Source organism: Pagrus pagrus, assembly GCF_965226575.1.
Source record: "Pagrus pagrus genome assembly, chromosome: 11".
Taxonomy (NCBI): domain Eukaryota; kingdom Metazoa; phylum Chordata; class Actinopteri; order Spariformes; family Sparidae; genus Pagrus; species Pagrus pagrus.
Window position 1 is genome coordinate 10524460 of NC_140195.1, and position 24046 is coordinate 10548505.

The 24046-nt window shown below is 44.1% G+C and overlaps 1 protein-coding gene across 1 annotated transcript in view; it reads left to right on the top strand.

The window, feature by feature from the left end:
- LOC311265214 (IQ motif and SEC7 domain-containing protein 1-like) overlaps positions 1-24046 on the top strand; it is a 96830-nt gene that overhangs the window by 22678 nt on the left and 50106 nt on the right. The window contains 1 exon segment of the mRNA XM_084366622.1: positions 4194-4301. Within this exon segment, the coding sequence (XP_084222748.1) occupies positions 4194-4301 (108 nt within the window).

Sequence of the window (24046 nt, forward strand, 5' to 3'; positions counted from 1 at the left end):
CAATTGCAATGAGAGTGCCGGATAAAAGCTGTGCTGTTGTCTACCATTGAAAGTCCATTTGTGCTCTGGTTATTTATACCTGTTTACCTGTGCACTGTGAGCGGGTTATTATGACGGATGGCAGCTGTTTCCATTTGGAGTGTCTGAGAACAGAGAGGCTAATTGAAATTTCATAGTGTTTGGGGTGGTGCCTTAGGCCTGGGCGATACGGACGAAAAGTATTTCACCAAAGTGAAGGTTCATATAGGTTAATATCGATAATTATTATTGATCATTTTTAAAGAAAAGGTTTAAAAAGGTTGAATTTACCCTCTTCATTTTGAATGTAACCACTTTATCAAGGCACACAGGTCATCCTTTATAAGTTATGGGGATGTTTTGTCGTACAGTGTTGCAGCTGAGTACCTCTCCATTTCCATCTCCATCTATACTATTTTCTTATTGCCATCGATGAATCATATTGTCTAATTTCATCGCCCAGGCCGAGGCTGCATTGTAGTTAAGAGATTTTTGTTAACTAGACTGTTCTACTTGTACTAACACTTGCCTTTACCCACTTTATATTTATATTATATCCACATTACTGATGGTTATTTATCAAAAGCCTCACTGTTTTAGTACCAGTTGTTATGGTCATTGTCATCCCTACAATGTTGAATGCAAAATATTGATATTAGGCCGTATTGCTCAGCCCTGAGTGTATCCATGAATGCGAGACGTCTGTCTTTATTGAATATGTTCAATGCATACAAATGCCTGAGTAGCCTGTCGGAGAGCTGCAGCATAGTGAGTGACTGGAGGTATTCTGGAAAGCCACTGTGAGGTCTGCGGCTTTTATTTCCCTATAATTCTCCGCAGAGAGTTGGGGAAACAGAGAGGCATGGATAATAAAGCCGTCCCCGTTATTGCAGAGATGACAATGAGGAGAATAAGCTTTGCCGGGCTGTTGTTGTGGAGGTCAAAACCTCTCTCAAAGTGTGTCTCATAATAACACCAGTAAGCCAAGTGTTTCCAGTCTATTAAAATATTCATTCGGGCCAACTTGTTGTTGCATTAAGTGTAAAATTGTGGGAGGATTTACAAAGCAGAATGACGTACCAGAGGAATTCACTAACAATTTTCAGAGACTGCACTCTCGCTTCTTCTTTTGCCTCTAACAGATGAGCCATTTGCTGAAAGCTACTGAGCTGCAGTTTTTCTGTCTTCAGGCAGGACGTGTCTCTAAAACAGAACAATGAGTGGACTGGACTGTGCTTAATTCACACAGAAATCTAACCTAAAAAGAGCCGGCCGCTCCTCCGATGCAGTGACAGTACGCGTCAGGGCAGTTTGAACTGATATTTGTCCACGGGGATGAGAGGTGACAGCGCTGTGTTTCAGGGCCGTTCTAGTGCTGTCTCTCACCCTCAGCCGGAGCTCTCCGCAGGGATCACACAAACCTATCGTCTTTTCTCGTCTCCTTCGCCTTCTCTTGTTGCTATGGAGAGCGATGCTCAACTTCGATGTGCAGGACAAACGAGCCTGCCGTGTTTGTCCTTGTGCGAGTCCCTTTCCACTGAGCAAGCAGGATTCCAGGTCGCAATCATTGTTCTGAAAACGCCAGGACTTAAACAAAAACGCAGCATGCATGGCGAAAGAAAGACAACGGAGGACATGGTTCTTAAGTAGCAGAACATCTCTCCTCGGTGGAAATTCGCTGCCATTCTTTTTATGAACCGTGGCTGTTTGTGCATCATTTATTACCCTGACAGATCCGAAACAAGGTCTGGGTGTTAGATTCTGAAGCATCATCAGAGTAACTAATGGAAGACGGGAAGAATATTCACACTTATTCAAGGTTCACAGCTCTCAACTCAGCCAGAGCAGAGACATTAGCATTCTGGGGATTAATAATTCATTATACCGAAACAGCAGCAAATGGCAGCAGCCACGACACAATTAGCCCATTGATATACTCAGGGCCTCATTTTTCACACAGAGCCAAAGTATGAGCTATGTTAAAGAATGAAGGATGCTTAGTTCTTTTTGCCACAAATGCTTTTACAAAATGTAATACTGTGTAATGTTATTTGGAATATGGTTTTCCTTGACTGGATGTACATGCAGAGTTTGCCTAAATCAAATTGGCAGCAGACTATCAGTTCGATGGCTGCCAGCTGTGGCATTTTGATTTTGACGGAAAAAAAACCCAACCTCTTCCCCTGAGAGAGATTGGGGGGCCGCTGCTGTTTGACTGCAGGTTGACAGCCTGAGGAATATGCCTGGCCTGTCTGAGACAGCCAGCCCAAAGGTGGCACAGCTCGGTGAAAACCTTAACAAACAATAGATAAGAGAGAAATGTCTCTGTGGAAATGGTATCCAGTGGAAGGAGATGAGAAGTGTCTGAGCAACGATCGGTAGAGGACAACACTGCCTGAACCGCAGCACACAGAGCACACACAGTGAAGTCACACTGATACTACAAAGAAACCTACCCGTCGCTAATCTTTTATGTTCTTTGATCAATCGTTTCTCACTAAATTGCAGCATGTTTCAACATTTCATGAGCTAATTCTCAAATGGCCTGTTTTTTTTCCATTAATGTCTTTGTGGCTACCCCTGCTCACAGTCAAAAATAGACAAACAAGTATTTTTGGGAACACAAAACAAATTGAAGTGTACCGTACTATTTTGATAGTTCTTCAAAAGTAATGAGGGGAACATTTTTAGGTAGAACAGAGCTCATGCCAAAAGTGTAGGCCTCGCTTTCACTATGCTATTTGGGCTGCTAGTTATAGCCAGGCTGCTAGTTGTAGCCAGGCTGCCAGTTGTAGCCAGGCTGCTAGTTATAGTCAAGCTGCTACTTATTATAGCCAGGTTACTTAGTTGTAGCCAGGCTGCCAGCTGTAGCCAGGCTGCTAGTAAAAGCCAGGCTACTTAGGTATACTCAGGCTGCCAGTTATAGCCAGGCTGCTAGTTATAGCCAGGCTGCCAGTTATGCTCAGGCTCCCAGTTATAGTCAAGCTGCTACTTATTATGGCCAGGTTACTTAGTTGTAGCCAGGCTGCCAGTTGAGCCAGGCTGCCAGTTGTAGCCAGGCTGCTAGTAAAAGCCAGGCTACTTAGGTATACTCAGGCTGCCAGTTATAGCCAGGCTGCTAGTTATATCCAGGCTGCCAGTTATAGTCAAGCTGCTAGTTATAGCCAGGTTACTTAGTTGTAGCCAGGCTGCCAGTTGTAGCCAGGCTGCTAGTTATAGCCAGGAAGTATAAAGTAGCAGAAAATGAAAATACTGTTTACCTGGAAAACCCATTTACAATGTTGAATTAAGTCTTGGTGAAGGAGGTTTCACGAACCTTAGAAAAGGAATTGAATTGATGAAAGGCTATTGGAAATTTGTCTAGTCAAAGATGCACTATGTAATTTTGGGAAGGACATTTTTAGATCTCCATTGATTGATTTTTTAATTGAATAAACAAACTGACCTTGACGGACAACACAATTTCATACTGTTTCACTTTATTTATATTTGGCGGACCCTGCCTCCTTTCTAGCTTCAAAGAGTTTTCTGAGGACCTTATTTTACAACTAACAGCTTGTTTATTCAGTTATGGGAAAAACATGTATTTCTGAGTTTGTATTATTACCTCATTAATATTGTAAATATAACATTTCTGAGTTTTCATTTATTTTCCTAAACTACAGAGTGCACCTTTAATTTAATCAAAGTAGAGATGCTGCTTTTTCTAATCTACAGCATAGGATTTCACATACCTTAAATGCACCAAGCTTGTTTGAATCATCCTGTAGTTTGATCTGCGGGACATGCAATAATACTGTAACAAAATCAAAAGTACTATCATCAATAATGTAAACTGTGTACAACTTGCAGTCAATGGGCCAAAGCACACAAACACTGATCTGGCCTTTTAAGTGGAATATTTATACCCTTTGATGCAATTCCCCCTGAAAAGAAGTTAAAATACAGAATTTGACAGTACCTGGTTCACTATGTGTTGAATGCAGTACAGTCCTGAAATAATCGGTGAAAGTACACAGAATCACGTATTCCCAGTGAGAAAACCTCTGAGGGAAAGCGGGTGATTATAATTCAGCGCAGTCACATGACATTTAAAGGTTTTGTTTTACATCTGCCCTTCTGTGTCTACAGTCTGAGAAGTGTGTTTTGTCTTAATTTGGTTTCTTCTTCCACAGGAGACATGCCTCCCTACCTGTGGAAGTCATAGAGAATCCTGGGATTTTAGTGTCTGAAGGCCGCAGAAGAGTCATCCCATGCCGCAAATGGAAGTCGGCGTCCTTTGGGTACAGTAAGATGTTATTTTTTATGATTATGTGCTTAATGTTTGTCCCACGAGTGCTGCAGCATTTCCAGCACCAATTTCCCAGCAGTCTTTTTCTTGCCTTGTTAATCTAAAAGTCATCACGGCTGCCCTGGTAATAAGCCTCTCTGTGGCAGATGCATCAGTCGTGACAGCTTGACGTCTGCAAACTTCGCTGTCTTCTGATGTTGGAGTCTTCGCAGCTGCTCTCCTGTCATCAGCCTTTTATGACACAGCGGTTTCAGCCCTGCACTGTTGTTTTCCTGATTCGTATAATGAACTCTGGTGGCCGAATGCACTATAGAAAGAGATCATTAGGTTTAGCCTTAATGAAATATGATCCCTGCTTATGTGAGCCGTCATTGCTGCTCACCCATTAGCCTGTGCTGAGCTGGGAGCTTGAGAGAGCCTCAAAAAACAAAGAGATGAGTGCAGTCAGTCGCATCGGTGGGACAGACTTGGGGGCTTCAAACGGCTGGAGAGAGTTTCAAAGATGCCTCCTACAGTAGTGCTGTGTGCTTCATCATCAAAAAGCAATGTGCTCTTAATCCATAGCCCACTGTTGGCTCATGTGCAGCCCCAAAATAAATCCCAATGCATAGTGGGAACATTTTCTTTTTTCGTTCTATTTTTAAAGGAGTTTCTGATGAGTAGGAATATCTGTGGGTTGTTTTTAGACCTTGATAACGCTGCAGAAATGAGGATATGCTTTTCGCTGTTCTATTTGGGCTCTCTCTGATAGTCCCCATGTGATTGTTGCTCTGTAAGTAATTTTCAAGCACAGCTGAAAGCTAATAGGTTAAATGGATCATGACTGTAAACAAGAGGATGGCTGTGATTGGAGGTTGATTGTTTTTCCTCTTCAGCCCAGCAGCGTTGTTTGCTTCTGTTTAGGCTCACCCGTCTCTCGCAGAATCACAATAATCAGCCTCTCATTAGCAAATGATGACCGTGCTGTATCACAGGGGACATGCTCCCATCAAATATCATCATTGGAGGTTAATTTCAGATGTTTTTTTTATTGCTGTTTCCCAGAGGCAATAATAAACATATTAAAAAAGTATCCACCTTATTAATTGCTCCTGTGATACAGTGCGCAATTTATGGGTGCAATCTATGAGCGCGACTTCCAGGATGTCATGTCACTTCACCTGAACCGGCGTTTTCCATGGTAACATAACACTTGTGCTCTTTCTCAGAGCGATTGGTAAGGCTTTCATTCATTCATGAAGATCTACGTTCGCAAATTGAGTAAATACCACTTCCACTAATATTCAGTCCCTCCACGAAGTTGCAATCGCCAGTTACGACTGTAAATGTTTTGTCCAATCACTACAACTTTGCAACGATGCATCATTTGGACAAAGTTGCAAGGTCGTGCAGAATTCACGGAGAGATTTGCGATTGCAATATCACTCGCCCGCTTAGCCCAGCGCTTCTTAAGCCTTGAAAGTGCCTGCCGGTGCATCGGTTATGATACTTGGTTACTTAAGCTAGTTCCCCAGAGCACTGTAAGGATCACACTTAATCGTTTCCTCGCAAACCTCGCCAGGAAATTCGTGGATATGTCTTGGATATTAGACTATTATTATTAAGGTAAGATGAGATGAGATAAGATGTTCCTTTATTGATCCCCCTTGGGAGAAATTTGCAGGTAACACAGCAGCACAGAGGGAAATAAGTAGCAGCACAAGAGTCTCAGTTGCTCTCCTATGTTAGGCGACCAATGGGCTTGCCTCCCTATATGCAAAACAAGTTCTCACTGACACGATTTTGCAGAGGCACTATTGTTGCATCCTGGGCCCTGCGTCATCAGGGGTGATTGTGATTGGTTTGCAGAAATACAAGCAAGCAACAGCTATTTTCCCCTTATACCAGAATGAGAATTGGTGCAGCCAGACCTTTCTCCAGCTCTGACACAGCATGTGGAAATATGTCTGGCTGTGCTACCTTTTTTGGGAGTTTTATCGCGTGGATGACAATGAATGTCATTTTGTGTTATGAATGCACGCCCTCAACCCTTTTGTTCAGGGTCAGAATCACACACTCTCACTCATAAGTGACAGAACTGAAAAGTTGTGGCATAAATCAAACAGTAAGCAGACATTTATCATAAAGGCCTTGGTCACCGCTGTTTTCCTGTCATGTTCCGCGTTAGATCCTTTGGCGAGACGGGGAAGCACCTTTACATGGAGCGACGAAGGTCCTGAACCTGATTTGAACCCAGGATGTTGCGGTTCTGTGTTGTGCGCTGTAAACCAGAGTGGCACTGGAAAACAACATTTTTCACATGAAAATAAAATGTGGCAGAAACGTTGTGTAATCACTCCCCACTGAAGCGGTGGGGCTGTGCGAGGCTCTCACACGGTGATTAATCTTTGTGGCTGTATTTTCTGGCGTCTGTTTGTGTGGCATTAGAAGCAAGCGAGGAAGTGAAATATTAATTGTCGTGCCATTTGTGAGCTGCTGTGCCATGCCCCGCAGTCTGCTGAATCACTCCACTCGTTTTAGTTGTTTTGAGTGAGCATATTGGAAAATTTTAGAGGAAACTTTGAATTATAGAAAGTGTTTGTAGTTGTAGCATTAGTCGGCAGAAAGTTCCCTTGCAAAAAAAAAAAGAAAAAAAAGAAATGACTTGCTCTGCTCAGCTGATTTGAGCCTCTGTTCTTTTCAGACATCTGTTAGATGCTGCCGTCGTCTAAAAGTTTCACTAATTCCTGCCAACTCTGGAAAGTTTAAGAAGGTAATGGGAATTAATGGGGCAACTTTGGTGTTGAAGCAGAGTTGCTCACAGAGACCGGCTGGCTCAACATGCTTAATCTCAGCGTTGGGGCGATCTCGAGGGACAACCATTCAGTGCTAGCAGAGCGGCTGTTAGATTGTAATCACAGCAGCCAACCCCTGGGATTCACTTGAATCGTTGCTTTTACTGAATACTTTTCTCTTTACCTCTCCTTCTGTGTTTGCATTCCTTTCATATTACTCTCTACCTGTTCTTTCTTGCCGTCTACCTCTCTTTCCTCTGCCTCCTGCCCTGGGAACAAAGCAATCACATGCAGAAGCAACATTTGATCAGCCAAAGAGCCACACAGGCGGCGTAATAGCATAGATGTGATAGCTTATTTGCCATGCCTGAACGTGCATATTTGAGTGGTTTAGTTAAATAATGATGTAGATGTTCGACGATACTGTTTATGATAATTCTGCCTCTAAGCCTGCTAAGACGAGCAGCGGAAGGAGCGTAGAGTAAATTAGCGAGAACTACAACAATAAGCCCACAAACTGTTCAAATTGATTGTGTTCACTTCAGTGCCTCCAGAGTGTAATAGGCAGAGCATCCTAATGCTTGGAGCACAAAGGGAAACATCGTTGTGTCTTTGCAGAATTTGTTTTGTGTAATACAGAGGACAGAACACACAGGCGGTGTTTTTTTCTGGTCATGGTTCTGTTGAAAAGTTATGCAGTTATTGCAGAAAAGGCGAAAAAATAAGGCGGAAAGTTTCTTTTTTTGCCAAGTTTTTTGGTCCATTAGTCTTTGTTAAAGCAAACTACTCCAGTACACTGATTAGTTTACAGTGTCCCCTTTTTTTCCCAAGAAGCGCTTAATTAAAACAGCTTTCAGTGATTGCACAAGAAAGATAAGCTTTGTTTAGGGCTGCAGTTAATGATTATCTTCATTATAAGTTTATCTGTCTATTGTTTGTTCCCCTCAATTGTTTAATTAATAGTTATATGTAAAAGAAAATATCAAATGAAGAATGTCCATCACCAGTTGCAGCAGCTGAATGTGATGTCTTTCAAATGAGTTTTTCTACAACCAACAGTCCAAAACCCAGAGATATTTAAAGCTGTTACCTTAGAACGAACCTACAGACATGGTAGCCTCTCATGCACGGAGCCGCCATTTTCTACGGTAGCCCAGAACAGACAAACCAAACACTGGTTGAGGGCTTTTCGTGTGTTTCGAATGTTTTAGCAGCCACAATAGGTCGTCCTACATGCTTGGAAGAGGAGCGTGAGAGGAGGGGTGTTTATTTGTGGTAGTTTGTATGGTCACCACTAGATGCCACTATATCCAACACACTAGACCTTTAATTTGAAATACACATAAAAGCAACAAACCTTTATTTTTTACCTCTGCGAAGGAGGTCATGTTTTCACATGTGTCCGTTTGGTGGCTGGTTTGTCAGCAGGATTATATCAGCCTATCACTTTTCCACAACACAATGGAGATTATGATGTCATATGCATTGTTTTGTTGTCCTAGTGGTTGGCTGCTGCAGATCTGGTGAGGTCAAGTTATGGTAAAGCAGTCATGGGTGGTTTGAATTTAGTGTGATACAGGGCTATTGAGTTTGATGTTGTATTAGGCTTGATTTAATTAACGGGGACTGTTTGGCCTTGGTGGAGGCTTGTGCTCTAATGAGTGCCATTCTAGTTGCTTGATTAAACACTTATAAAACAATGATTAAGACTAGAAGGAGCAACAAAACTACATTTTTGCTTGATTTGACAAGTTTAAAAAATGAAATATCATAATTGTCGCTGATTAATTTGCTGCTGATTGAGTAATTAATCCCCTATTGATTCACTCTAGTTTCATTAAATGACCAAATTACATATCTGAATCTGCCACCCTTGGTTCAGATGAAAATCGGGGGGGAAAAAAAAGTCTTGATGAAATTCCACTGGCTGCAGGATTCAGCACCTTGGAGAGGGAAGTGTTTCTGTTAATGTGACTCCAAGGTGTCACACATGACTACACACTGTTATCTCCACCCAGTAAAATTAACCAGGGTGTAGCATGTGCATTGATGCGCCCAGTATATTAGAATATCTGAAGCTGAACGGAAGAGGTAGATTACCTGCCCTCTATCAGAACAGCCCACATCACATTAACGTGTTCCTCAAGGTGTTCAGTGTCTTTCCAGTTGTGACTTGTCCCCGCTGCTCTCCAGCGCCGTTGGACCCCGGAGCAGAGGGCGGGAAATATAGGCATAAAAGAGCAAAATGTTAAAAAAAGTTAAAAGTGAATTAATTGAATGAAAGAAGGAGAAGTACTATAAGCGATTGGACTTTATGAAATGGATTCTTTAATGGTTGCCGTTGGGTACAAGAATGGCTCAACTGCCAATACAAGTGTAATATCTGTTATACCGCGCAGGAAAGGGGATGAAAACAGGATGAAATTCATGAATCCAGGTTGCAGATAGCTTCAGCTGTGTTTGCTATGACTGGCAGAGTGAGCTTTAAAGCAACCCAACTGTCTTCTTTTCAGGCTCTGTGCCAAACCTACTGGACACAATGTCAACATTACGATTACCTATGAAGGCTGTGAAGTTCCCTCATTCTCTAAATGTTCTTTTTCCTTTCGTATCCCTCCCTCTCTTTCAGTCCCAATCACTTCCCCATGTCCCCCTCCATTACCTCTGTGTAGGGGTCCGTTATAAAAATAAAACCATTGTGGCAATATCCCCCACTCTTTTGTCTTTTGACTGTTACATTTCTCCCGCTCGCATTGTCTTGCCACGACTGCCGATTTTCGAGTGCTCTGCAGCAGCGAGAGGTGAGAGCAGGAAGCGTGCTCGTGTCAGGTTGAGAAAGTGAAAGTGGAGCAGTCAGCCCCGGCCAATGGGGATGCGGGATTGCAGCTTTATTGTGAGACAGGATAATTGCTCTATACGGTCTAGTGAGTGGAAAATAATCTGAATTTATCTGAAGGCATGTGGCTGCAACTTGAAAGGAAGTGTTACAAAAGCAGCAGTGTCATATATTATATGACCAGATCTGATGTAGGAATATAGATGGCCTCATCAATAGAGGAAACGTCCTCTGTTTGTGGCAGCTCCTCGGTGCTGTGAAACCACATGAAGAAAAAAAGCGTGTTTTATCTGAATGGGGTTTGGCCTGTGCAGTAGCTGCTGTATTCACTGCCTGCAGCTGCCTTCTAGTTCAGTCCTGTCCAGAGTTGAGACCTCTCTGCACCCATCGAGCCCAGCTCAAGGCTGAATGGAAGCTTTTAAATACCCAAGATGCTCTCCTATTCCTTTTTCCTTACTTCACGCCTCCCTTTTGATTCCTTCTTTCTCCCACTCGATCAAAAAAAACCATCTGCTTCTCTGTATTCTTCCCCTCTCTGACTCTGTTTATCTATCTGTACCTCTCGCTTTCTTTCTTCTCAATTAGGAAAACACATCTAATTTGATTAATAGATACATGCAGGGGCTTTACAGGAGATAAAGGTAAGGCTCGGCAGTCATGGGTAAGTGTAAATCTTCCTGCGAGCCGTTTATATCCCGCTCTTAAAGCCCCCAGGGTAGTACCGAAAGGTCATAAAGCTGCTAATAACGCCCTGCTCCGTTTATTTGTGTTCTGGGATCTGATTCGACGTCAGACCGTTAGGGCAGAGCCGAACCAGGAGCTCCATTTCAAGTCTAAATAATTCAGATGCTTAATGATATTCATTATCGTGAATGACTATTTCGGAACAGAACCTGTGATTATCTCCAGGCCCTCTAATAATACCACTGCAGAGCCTATTGATTCCTGAGAATGGCCTGCCTGCCTGCCTTGGCGGGATCACAGACCCCCAGCCTGCCTGCTAGAAACAGCCAGCGTGCCATTTAGTGACGGTTGGAGGCAGGAGGGCAGCTCATGAGGCTGCGACACAGCCGCAGGGGTGAATATGGAGACACATGCTGTAGAAAATGGAAAAGTGTTACCATATAGGTTCATGAACCCTGTACTGAATCTGTTTCTGTGTGTATTCCACTGCTGCTTTCCTCCTCTGTGAAGCCTTGACAATATCTGAGGTCATTTGGAAAAGGGCTTAACGACACAGTAAACATTTATTGTATGTGGCAGCAAACAGTCCTCTGTAAATGAAGGAGCAGTCGTTGTGTGCAGGAGTTAGTGTCGGTTTAAAAGAAGCAGTAATGAAAGTGCCTTCCGCCTCCCATAAAATCCAGCCAGTTGTATGAATTCTTTCTTTATTGGCCCTTTTTTATTTACTGCTGTAAGTATTGTAAAGTTTTGATTTTGCCAGATGGGAAATCACAACTGCGCAATGATTTAATAGACCTATGAAACAGAAGGCCCACTTCCATCATGTGTTTGAACTCTTGGGAAAAGCTCTGGGCCGTCTTTGAAGTTCCCAGCTCCTGTTTCGTCATCACATTCTCTAAGAGTTAATTACAGGCTCCGTGCTGCGCTGTGAGGCGCGATCACTGGAAAACACACAGTTTTGATTCTGGCCTGCAAACGGCCATGTGGCTTATGATAAGTTGCTTTGAGTCTCGGCAACAGAGGGGAATGTGAGGCTCTTTGTGCCATGTGCCTTTCACTTCACTCGGTTGAGCCTTTTGGCCGAGAGAGAAATATTCCCAGTGTGTGTGTTTGCGTGCGTTGCTGTTTTGTGTGCGTGCTTTCATTGTTTTTCAGAGGCCACGCCACACATAAACGGTTCTGAAGGATTGTGACACAATACAATAAAGGCTGGCCAGCATTAATCTGTGACAGTGTTGGCTGCGTTTCATATGAAATTTGAGGCCCTGTGCTATTTAAAGATTAGATAGATTTAAATTGATGCTGCGCCATCTGATATTCAGTCATGGTTCACTGCAAAATGTCTGTTTACACATTTAAAACATGCAGCTTTTGCCCTTTTTCCAGGCAGTAAAACTGACTAACTTTAAATCGACATCTTTGCAATAATTAGTTCCACCGAGGAGGTCTTGTTTTCACCTGTGTCCGTTTGTTTGTCGGTTGGTTTGTTGGTTTGTCAGGCAGGATTACACAAAACTACAGAACGCATTTCCACAAAACTTGGATGGAGGATGAGTCTCGGCCCAGAATATACCCAATTGACTTTCGGTGTGGATCCAGATAAAAGGATGCATCCGGGAATATCCGGGAGTATTTTGGTAGCTGGTATCTATCACCCCTTTCACACTGGACAAAAAACCTATGTATACCCGCTAACATCCGGCTTTTGCGTGCAATGCGAATGTGTTCAATCTGGATTGACTCTGGGGTCAGTTGATTCTGCAGTAGTCATGGGTATTTATTAACTCTGGCTCAGCTCGGCTGTGATGTGAACACAACGCCCAGGTGAACACGCTAATTTACTCCCCTTCTCAGGCGAGATGTCTCCCTCCTCAGAAGCTTCTGTTATCGATTTATCAATTAGTTGAATAGCAAACTATTAATTGCAACGATTAGTAGACTGAACAGAAGAATACACTGAACACTTGTTCAAGGTCTTCGGGTAGTGAAGACGTTACCCAACATGTGGCTCTCTTTACATAATTCTCTTGTCAGTTTGATCTCTGCTTATTCAAAGGCAAAAGCCGTGTATCGGTGTGGAAGCACAAGATTACCTTCACTCCGTAGCTCCAACCATGAACCTTTTGAGACACATATCAGCCAGCAGGCCGTCTCAGTAATTGGTCATGACATTTTCAACGTTATGGTGACAGCGAAAGACGCGGCGCACTTGTTTAATATTAATCGCTAGTATTTTCTTTCATCGCATGGGGAGAAAACCCCTCTCGTAGTCTGCACGCTGTACGCATGAAAAAGCAGCTTAATTATAACAAAATGTGTGTGTTTTTTGTGCTCCATCTCTGCAGGGCTGGAGTTTGTGTAATCTGCAACGTGCCTGAGGTAAATGCAGCTCTTCAGCAGTAATGAAAAGACACCCAGGTGTCTATAGCTAGGAAAGAAATCATGTGTGACAGTGTGATTTTGAAAGTTGTTATAGAAGATTCAAGCGCAGCTGATGTGCCTCGAGCCCAGTGTAAACATGCTGGAGCATCCTTTTTTCTCAGCCGATGCTTTGCTCTCTCTCTATTACACACTGTCACTTTCACTGGTAAAGTAGATATAGTGAGAGATTAGTGAAACGGCGCAACTCTCACACATAGCTTATCCTTCCATCAGCTCCGTGCCTCTGTAATATCATGCACAGGGCCTGCTGAGTGTTTCAGATCCATCCACCAGTCTGATTGGAGGCATTTGCAATTCCACCGTTCTGTATCGCTGCTCGCATCGCGCAGAGGGAGGGCTCGCGGGGATGAGGTGACGGAGCAAGGAGTAGCACACCATTCCCCGGGAAATAAGACCGGAGAGCGTGATCGCCTGTTCTCAGCTGCCTTTCCAGCTCCGCTTCTCAAAAGGAGGGATCTGTCTGGCATAGGTGTAATGAGATATTAACAAGATGCCACTGCTGCTGAATGTGTGATCTCTTTGTGTGTTGTGGGGAAGAAATCTCCTGCGGGTGAGGAGCAGAAAGTGCAGACGACAGAGGGATTAGATTGAGATTGTGCGAATAGAATGGGTCATGCAATAATAAGCATAAATGAGACATGCAAAAGCCGAAAAACCTGATCAAGGAGCCCCGGAGTAGCTTGTCACTGTGCCTTTGTATGTGTGATATTGCATATAGAGGGCTTAATAAATACTAAATCACCTCCTCATTTGAAGGCTGACTGGAGACTCACATGCCATATATTGGAAAATACTAGAGCCTGACATATATTGGCTGGCCAATATTATCAGCTGGTATTTGATGCTGGCTAGAATGATCTCTCTCACTTGATGATGACAAAGGGTGTCACTGTTGTTTTAGGAGTGGATATAAGCCTATTGGACAAATATCAGCCTAATCGCCAGAATAAGTGTGGACAATGTATGTTTCAGTAAACTACATGTTGATACTTTACATTTCGTTACGTTCCAATTTCACGTTTCTTTTGGTCCAGTTTTCAATCCAGTCTTGTGACAACGCTGTGCTGCTGGTCTGGTTAGGTTTAGGCACAAAAGCAACGTGGTTAAGGTGAGGAAAAAAAATTGTTTTGCTTAAAATGTTTTTTTTTTTTTTGGTGGCCAAAATCACAGCTGGGGACGTCTCCTTAAAAACACCTAAATAACCAGAAAAAAAAAGATTTTTGTCGCCGCTAACATTTACAAAAACCACTTACAAAAATCAGCTTTTAGTTGGGGGAAAAAATTAAAAATGAGCTGTGGTTCAATCCCTGACTTTGGCTTAGGCTTAAGTGTCCATACTGAACCCCAAATTGCTTCTAATGGATGTTCCTTCTGTGCTTGAGTGGATGTGTGAATGGCTTTAAGTAGCCGATAGACTGAGAGTAACAAAAATAACAAAGTTTAGAGAAAGTCGTTTCAAAATGAATGCTAATTTGTGTAGCAGAACTTTGGTTTTTCTTCTTTTCAACCCTTTTTAATCATCTGATGACACTTCATCTTGACCTTTTGGAGGGGGCCTGACCCCTAGGTTGGGAATCACTGAAGTGTATATAGAATAATTAACAACCAGCTAAAATATATATCAGACAATGGAGGGGGTTTTTCTGCCTAATGAGTACTAGCCTAGTAAGGTTTAAATGACTTTTACTTGTAATGGAGTATTTTCAGTTTATAGTATTGGTACTTTTACTTAAGTAAAGAGTCTGAGTACTTCTTCCAACACTGGAAATCATCAGATGTGTGTCAGTGGTGCTGCTATAGCTTCACATCAGCATCACTGCTTATCGAGAAGACGAAACATCTACGATGGCAGCCTCAATGAGAGCCTCAACACAGGTCCGAAGGGTCAAGGACGACTCTGTCTCTGCTTCACCGTCCGAGACAGAAAGACAGCTCTTTATTTGTTTGGCCTGCGATGAGAACCTCGTCTGTCTTCTGCCTCTGATGTCCTCAGGCTTGAGGCCAAGTCAGTGACAGAAGGAGCCTGTGCACAGCGCTGTGCCCTCTGCCAGCGAGCTACAGAGAGGCTGCGCTGTGTTGTTACATGGGAAAAAAACAAAACAGCCGGGATACTAAACCTCTCACCCCTCGTCTCCGGCATAGGGTAGAGAGGTTGGGTCCTATCTCAGGGGAGTTCAGTTTTTCCAGCTGTTGATGCTAATTGGAGTGGTTAGAAAAATGTTTTCCGTCATAGTTTAAATCAGAGCAGCTTCCTGAAAACCGAGCATAACAAGGCTGAAATAACTGTGGCTAACATGGGCTCTGGAGTTTTCTCTGACTGAAATATGTTGTGGTAAAGCACATTAACAGTATAATTTATGTTAGCTCCTGGGTCTTAGTGCCGTGGCGTCTTTCTCCTCACTGAAAATAGTTCTTCGACACTGCATATGTTTGATTAATGTTGCTAAATTAAGCATACAACATGTGTTTTCCCCGCTTTCCTCACCCGAGGGACATGTCCCAACATCAGTAATGACATTGATGACATCAGGCTGATGCAGAGGTGATGCACTGCCATCTTGTGGTTTGCAGCTCTCAGTGCTGTGGTGAACGTCACTTCTCTCCTACCTGTCTCTATCCCTGTCACTCTCTCTCTCTTCCCGATGTATCTGAAGCGGGCTGGAGTCTCAAGAGAGGAGACGGGACCCCCTGCAGAGCAGCTCAGCCGAGGGCTGAATAATGCTTTCTGCTATTAGGCGCAGACAGTCCCACCAGCACTGTTGTTCCTACACAAAGAGAGAAATACAAAAACACTGCGCAAAGGACATACTGTTTCCCTTGTTAAAGCTCGATAAGATCCAAGGAAGCGAGTCACAGTCAGAGGAGAACAAACAGAACGCACTTTGATGGGAATAAAGTGATGAGAAGTTTAAGTGTACAGAATGTGCTTTTTTGTGATCTCCAGCACTTTCATATCTCTGCTATCTGTCTTTATATCAGCCAAGGCAACTCAGCAGAGACTGACAGCCAATTCCGCCCGAAACAAGCGATGTCAGGAAAGTCTGTGATTTTCAATTCCGGCTGAGAAACTCTTGAGTTTTGTTTGTCTTCTTTTTTTATCGGATATATACAGCACACATCGCTTTCATTCATGATTGGTCTGCAGATTCATTATTTTATGAACCGATTTGTTGCTTTGCCAGAAAAGACACCAGAGTAAACGAGTGCCAACCTTCATCTTCTTATTCTTTACTTCACTAACGTAAGTGCAACACTGCGAAAACTAAATGTATTGTATTTGGAAAAATAGGGATGCTAATGCCACTCCACTGGGTGTTTTAATTAGATAATTTACTGATGATTCCTGTGATGAGAAAGGGCCTTGCAATTTCAAGGAGATGTTCCGCACATGTTCCATCTTTTGTGATTGACCTTGTTTTGCTCGCCCTGGAGTTGCTGCAGAGGCATCTGGTCATGTGCCGCAGAAAAAACATGTTAAGATCATCAAATTCCATCCTAATCTGTGTCGGATGCACAAACACTTTTCATGGCCAACAGTGTGTAAAGATAAAGTCTTCTGTTATCCACGCAGCATGCATATCTGTTTGTTCTTTTGTGAGAAACTGTTACTCATTGGTTTTTGTCAGACGTATAATGCCCGTCAAGTGAGCGCTGGTTATCAATGGTTGCCATGTCCACGAACAAATCGTACGGTGAGAGCTGTTCTTTATAGAGCTTCTTCTGCCTGAAATATTCTCCTCGCTGACATAAAAAGTTGATTTCACTTCTCAAAGTCACAGAAAACAGAAACCAATCATGTCCCATAGATGATAGTTTGGTATTGCTGTTTTGGAACTTTTTTAGATTGTTTTCTTTTTGTTGTTTATTGTTTTCAAGCTGTTGTTGTCTCTCTTTCTCATTTCTAGAGTCTTTATATTCATTTTCTGATCTTTTCATTCGCCTTGTTCTGCCTTCATTGTTTTATTGTATGTTTTTATTGTTGTTGTCTTTATGTGGATGTCTTTGTGAAAGCTAATGTGGATCCAGTGACAGTAAAACACATGCTATCAGACTGGTTTCCTTACGTTTAGTAACTGTATGCTCACTCTGTCAGACCTCCAGTTGGCTCGTTCTCAGGGAGGACAGACACGAGGCAATTAGGATGGAGCTCATCAGTATGCATTTCCTGTGACAGTGAAAGCTTCTGCAGTGTGCTCGTCGTGTGTGCATGTAACAAGTGTGTCTGTGCTTTGCGTGTGCTTTGTGCGCTGCCATGCTGGAAAGCCTTGAGCAAACAGTCCTGCACTCAGTACGACTGCTATAGTCCAGCCGCTCACATCGTGCACCAAGGCCAGCTGGATTAAAAGGGGCCATATGGTGACAGCGGAGAGCAGAGGGGTCGGCACAAGAAGGCAAACATATGCAGTACTTTTACATCTTAAAGGCCACACAGCATAATGTCTTGATGTTTGCAGGGCCACGCGGGACCAGAAAATTCAATTTCAACACTAACTTTAGCCTCTGACATGTTCTCCTTTGTGTGTGCTTGTGTTTGTTCTGAATGTGTGTGTGTGCATGTGTGGGGGGGCATTAAAGCCTGCGCTCTTGTGTTGAAAAGGGTATCACTGAAACCGTGAATTTAAGGTTATTTGTCAATTTGAAAGAGCATCCTGCTCACCGCTCTGCCCCTCCGTCTGTGCGTGTGTGCCCTGACTACTAACACTCAGCTCGGGGTGTGTAGATACACACTCGGTGTGGATGAGAATGGAGCTCACCGTTGCCCCTGCCAGAGCCCCTTCCCCCCACAACCTATCGCCATGTGTGCACACACACGTACGCACAAGTTTTACTGGAACACCTCGCTAATGAAGTGTCTCTGTGCTCTATACAGTAGTCCTGCTAAGGCATGAGGAGGTAACTGTTTCAAACACCTGCTTGTTAAAGGCTGAAATCGTACGTACACGCAGCAGTGGATAAGAAATGTCAGTGTTTTAAAGGGTAACTCTGCCTTTTTTACTCATTAAATTGCGTTTACAGGTCTTGGGAGGACAACTGCATGTGTGAAAACAGTGGCATCTGTATCGCCTCCAGTGATGTCACTCATTGGCTATGCTGCATTGTGGGTAATGTAGGTGCCAGGCTTTTTAAAAGCAGTCCACTGGTCTACCATTGCAGTCCTCAAACACCATTGGAGAGTTTAAAAACAAATGGTCGCCGTTTTTTATCACACGCATTCTTCTTCTTTTTCAAAACCTGCAGCCTACATTACCCACAATGCAACTTAACCACTGAGTGACATCATTGGAGGCAATGTATCAGATTACATGCAGCTTTCAATAGAGCCACAATATGCTTTATATTACTTTTCTGTCCTATGCAGTAGTACTCCTCAAGACCTGTAAACACACTTTAATGTGTAAAGTTGAAGGAGTTACCCTTTAACCGTAGAGCCTTGTGTAAAAGGGCTAAAAACCTCAACCCAAAGGAAGGTATTGTGATCATTAAAATGAGGGTCTTTCTTTCAACCACGACCTGGCTCAGTAAATGTATTGGCGGCCTCCACATTATGAGACATATTGTGTGTAAGGCAGATATGATGGCCGGAGGGTGGCATGAAAGCAAAACTCGTCGAGTGTCCCAAAATGGAAAGGGAAAGGAAGCATTAACAGACATTAAATTTGATGGCAGTCTGTGCAATAGAGCAATCCTGCTGTGGCTATGTGGACATGAAGTGTTGGACAACGTTGGAGTCAGAAATTGTACAGGGTTTCCACTCTGCACTCAGCAGGTGAACACAAACACACAAACAAGTGCGCGCACACACAGACGGCTCGGCGAAGACGGGCTCATGTCACTGCTGGAGGGATCAACACTCGTGCTTGATAATTAGAACCTACACAGGCGCTGTAATTGCAGCGAGATGACGCACATCTACAATTAGCCACTACACAAGTTAATTAACAAAAAGACAAAGGTCTGACAGCACTAGTTACCTCGGTGTTAACACTCGATACATCGACAGCCCTTTTGTGTGCCATCGAGTCTGTCCGGGATGAAAGGCATCCTCCCCTGGAGACTGTGAGCCATCAGCACAGCGTTTCTATGTCTCCACTGTGTGTGTGTGTGTTTGTGTTTGTGTGTGTGTGTGTGTGTGTGTGTGTGTGTGTGTGTGTGTGGCTTTATAAAGTCCTGATGAGAGCTCGTCTCCAAAGACACCCCGCTGCCTGCCTACCATCCCGCTTTGGATGCTGTTACCTGGCAAAGGTTTCAACAACAGGACCATGTACTTCATCATGTGGACGTGTGGCTTAAACGAGTCTACACTCTCTAGAGTTGGCGCTCATTTTGACACATTTTGTGGTCAAAACTTCCATTCAGCAACAGAATTAAGACGGACTCTTCAGTAATGTTGCCTTATTTCTGCTTAACATTTCACACTCCCTTTCTGGGTTTGGCATCACTTGTCCATGATGCAATCTCTGTGCAAGCCGCATCGTTTCTGCTTCACCAACTTCGTGTTTCTGACACTATAAAGTCTAGAAACACAACTCCTTGGTTTTCCTTTAATTATCTCATCTGTCTTATTTTCTGCAAACATCATCAACCCGGACCTTCACGATACCTTTACCTGTGTGCACCATTCCTCATTAGACTCATTAGAAAGCCTCATCTGTTTTTAAAGACACTCCAGAGAAAAAAAAAGAAAAAAAAAGTGCATTGATTCCAGAAGGGAAAGAGATGGAGAGGGAGGGGAAGGGGTGCGAGTATGTGAGAAGAAGAGTAATGGGAAAGTAGGGAGAAGGAGAGGAGAGAGGGAGTGAAAACAAAATGGGAGGGAGGGGAGAGAAGGCATGATAATGAGCCCTACCTCTGACACATCCTCCTGTTTCTATGGAGACCAAGGAGCCAATCCTGTGGCCCTGCTGAGGACTGTACTACTCAGAGCAGATCAGAGGGTGGAGAGAGGCGTACGCAGATGCTTCTGTGTTTATGAGAGGCAGTAAAACCTCCCAGTGGCTCTCCTGCAGGTTGTGTCCTTTTGCTTTTCATTCAGGAGTGGCAGCCTCCCAGGCACTGGCACCTGTGAAGAATTATCAATCATCCACCTTTTAAAGCTTCTCATCAGACATCAGGCTTAACAGACAGCTCCTTTAGCTTCTTGAATCTATGAACCACCACCTCCCCCCCTATCCCTCCTTATCCTCCTCCTCCTCCATCACCATCACCAGCCCCCCCACCAGCCGCCTGCCTCTTGGATGCTCCTTGTTACATCACACACACTGCTATCAGGCAGCCTGTGTTTGTGACTGGGAGGGAGAGGAAAAGGAGAGTGAATGTGAGTGAGCCTGTGTGCGCACGCCATCCCACCGTCGAGTCCCATTGACCAGCATACAGGATGGACAAGCCAAGCGTGTGGCGCGCCGTGGTGAGCAGCACGGACCCCAGGCGAACGCGGGACCCCGGGAGCAGACCGGGCTCCGCCATGGGTTACAGGCTCTACGACATGTGAGTAGAATGTTCAGCATGAACGCTCTCAGATAGGCAGACAAGGTTGGGCGGCGCTGGTGTAGCTCCCATTCATGGAGACAGCAGTCGAGTGGGTGGTGGTGTAAAACACGGCGTCTACCTCTGTAGTGTCTCTGCTGAGTCACTTATGGCATCCGGACCCCTCTCATGTTCCCTTCCTGCGCTCTTAGTAAACAATGTCTCTCTCCTTGGGAGGGGCGGCGAGGCGGAACATGTTTGTGTGAATTGGATGCGAAAAGATTTCGCATAGATGGATCAATAACATGTGTTGAAACGTGTGCTGTGCTGCATTTGTGAGCCGACCATTATGACTAAAATCACAACAGAGTCATGTGAGCGATGGTTTAGGAGCCTCAGGCGGCTGGGAAAAATGACTCATTTCTGGAGGATGCTGTGACAGCTCGTACTGGGCGCATGAGTTCCTCACAGCTTCTGCCGTATATTTGTGGGTGTGAGTGTGTCCTCGTGTGCGATCTGTGCAATGCGTACGTGTGTGTGGCATTGCTAGAGTGTGTGTGTGTGTGTGTGTGTGTGTGTTTAAAATGCGGCTGGGCTGAGCTGTTATTTTGGGGATGGTGATAAATCCTTCGGTCCGTGTGTGGAAATCTTGCATCTGTACTTCTGTGAATCATGTGTCAGTCCTGCTCAGATAAAGGTGGACAATATTAATTTCACATTCATGTGGGTGTTTGTGTTTTTGTTATAGTGCTGTATGTGAATTTTGTGCACACAGCCTAGTACTCAACTCCTTCAGTATTTAGCTGAATAAGCATTCTGCTGCCTTGTTTCTCCGCAGAGGCACATTTAAGTTTGCTCCCCTCGCTGTAGTGCGCGTCGTCTGCATCACTTTGCAGCCTCTCATTCCTTTACAGCCCCATGTGCGTGAACACTTGAATTTTTCACACATGTACTTACCAGCTGGTGCATAACGCTGAGCTGAATTACCCTGTCATGTCATGATCTAGTACCATACATGGGGATCAGTCATCTTAATGAATATGAGACCTTCATGGGTCTCCACTGAGTCCTTCACAGGCAATCTGCCCCTGCCTTTCACTGACTTAAATCTCTGTCTTGTTTCCATGTGTGCAGCGCACATTAAGCCATGAATGCATTCCTCAGTTTCTCAAGTTCCTTTTGCATACCAGTAATTATAATTTTATTACATGCTGCATTCTGTTTTTGTTTCATAACAGGCAGTTGAACATCTCCTTCTGGCTACGGTTATGAGATACTGTAGCTGCTGATCTCTTTCCTTCCAGCTTTAGTCCAAAGAAACCACAGAAAGTCACATGACCGGGCTGAGGGACAGAGCCCAGGAAGGTTAAACTGTGGTGCAATTCGATGACATTGTTAAACATTTGCTGTCTGAAGGGACAGAGGAGATGTGCGAAACATTGTGACACTAATGTGTTGGTTGGTCTGTCAAACAGGCCGAGGCCCACAGTGTCCAGCCAATACCCCTTTAATGAGGAGCTGGAGCGGGACGAGTCTGTGCTGTTGTAAATGTCATTTCATCATCGCTGGCAAGCCCCAGTCCCTCTGGGATTCTAATGCTGTGCCTACAACACTGGGAGGCCAAGACGAGGATATCCTGAGCTTAGCCGAAGGCTTCCACGGCCTTTAAGGATACTACACTCCACTACTCTGGCCTGGAGGGATGCAGAGGTTGCCCTGGGTACAATACTTGAAAATACATCAAGAAGCGTATTTGGTTCAGTTTAGCGTGGTGGAACAAACACGCATGCCCTGAAAATGCATTCTCTTCATGTTCAGTGTGTTTGAGAATGAAAAACTGAGGCATCTACAATAAACGATCAAAGCGGGTCTTTTTTTAACTCAAACCATGTTCTCCTAAACTTAACCTACTTAATATTCTTAAAGTACTTAATTCTTAAAGTATTTCCGTTCCCTAAACCTTCACAAACGGTGACAGACAAATACCAGTCTCCTGAGTGACAGTCCTGTACACGTCCCACTCAGACACAGCGGTTTGCTCCAGGTGTGGTTTTTGACGCTGTTTTGTGAGTTGAAACGATGGCCCAGGAACAACACAAACAAGAGCCACAAAGCTATATCATCAAAACAATGCGAATGGTCGGTCTTAATTCCCCACACGGCGAGATCAGACACACCTGCTAACAGCTGATGTTGGTTCCGTCTGCGGGGCTATGACATGGATCTGTAGATACTTTCCACCGGGATTGCTGCCCCACTTTGTTCTTTAGTAGTTGTTAACGTGACTGGTGCATGAAAAAGCAATAATCGCTTTCTAAAGAATGTGCTCATTTTGGTAATTCCAGATAATGAAAGATATGCATTGGAGTGTTATTGTCCGTGACATTGCACATCCAGGAGTTTCAGTTTTCTGGGTTTCATTATCGCTTTTCTCTACGCAGCAGACTGAGTGTATAACAATTGCACCGACAAGGTGGCTAATAAACATCAATGGGCTTTAACCTTCATTGAGATAATGCCATTCATTCTCAGAGGGCACTCGTGCTATAAAGCCACTACAGCAGGAATGCCCATTTCCCATGATTGGCTGAGAGGGTTCTGATTGCGATGCCCCCGTTCAAGTGACGCCAGCGCTGATGAAAAATAGAGTGCGTCACCAGAGCTGTAAGGCACTGACAGCATATTCCTTCACTTTGAGCCTCAGCCTTTGACAGCGGAGTGTGCTTGGTCTGCAGACAAAGGGAACTGCCAGCATAGCTCTGAATATGCCTCCACCGGGGACTTCAGCTGCAGGATGCATACTGCTATTGCATGAGACAACAACTACATACAATACACTGGCATTACCAGCACATGGGCTGGCACAGAGCATGCTGTCAGTTCATATGGCATCAGTGGATGGGGCCAGAGCTGGGAGTGAGTCACTTGTTAAAGCAGGGCTGCATGCTGTATGTATGAACGTACAGGCCTGCCTCCATAATAACCCTTTGATTTTTCCCTCGACTGATAGCTATAGTAACATTCCACTGCCATAAATGATTACAGTCATTCTGTAAAGTAGACATGATCGTAGCCATTAAAGCGCCTACATTATTACCTCAGTGATTACACCAAGGACTGTAGAGCCCATGTATTGATCAGCTGTTTGATCTCTTCTTAATGGTTTTGACATTCACACCCTTCGATTTCACTCCTGCTCAATCAAGAACAATCTGACAGAACAGACCAGAATAGAACTGAACGCCATAAATGAGAATAGATCATCCGGGTGTCAAGAATCACCTCACTGAGGTGTTTCCACAGTGCAGGTGTAAAGAGGGCTCAAACACTCGATCAGTCTGTCAAGCCAAGCTGCCTACTGTACGGTAGTGTACCACACTGTATACGACGCTGCAGCAGCAGCAGCCTTTTGGCTTTTGCCAAAATAGCACAAACTTGGCTCCAGCTGAGCTCGGTCAGCTCGGAGGCTGTCATTTGCACACTAAAGCTGGACATCTGCAGGCTGGCACCGAGTTTTCGGTGGCTGACTTTGCATCT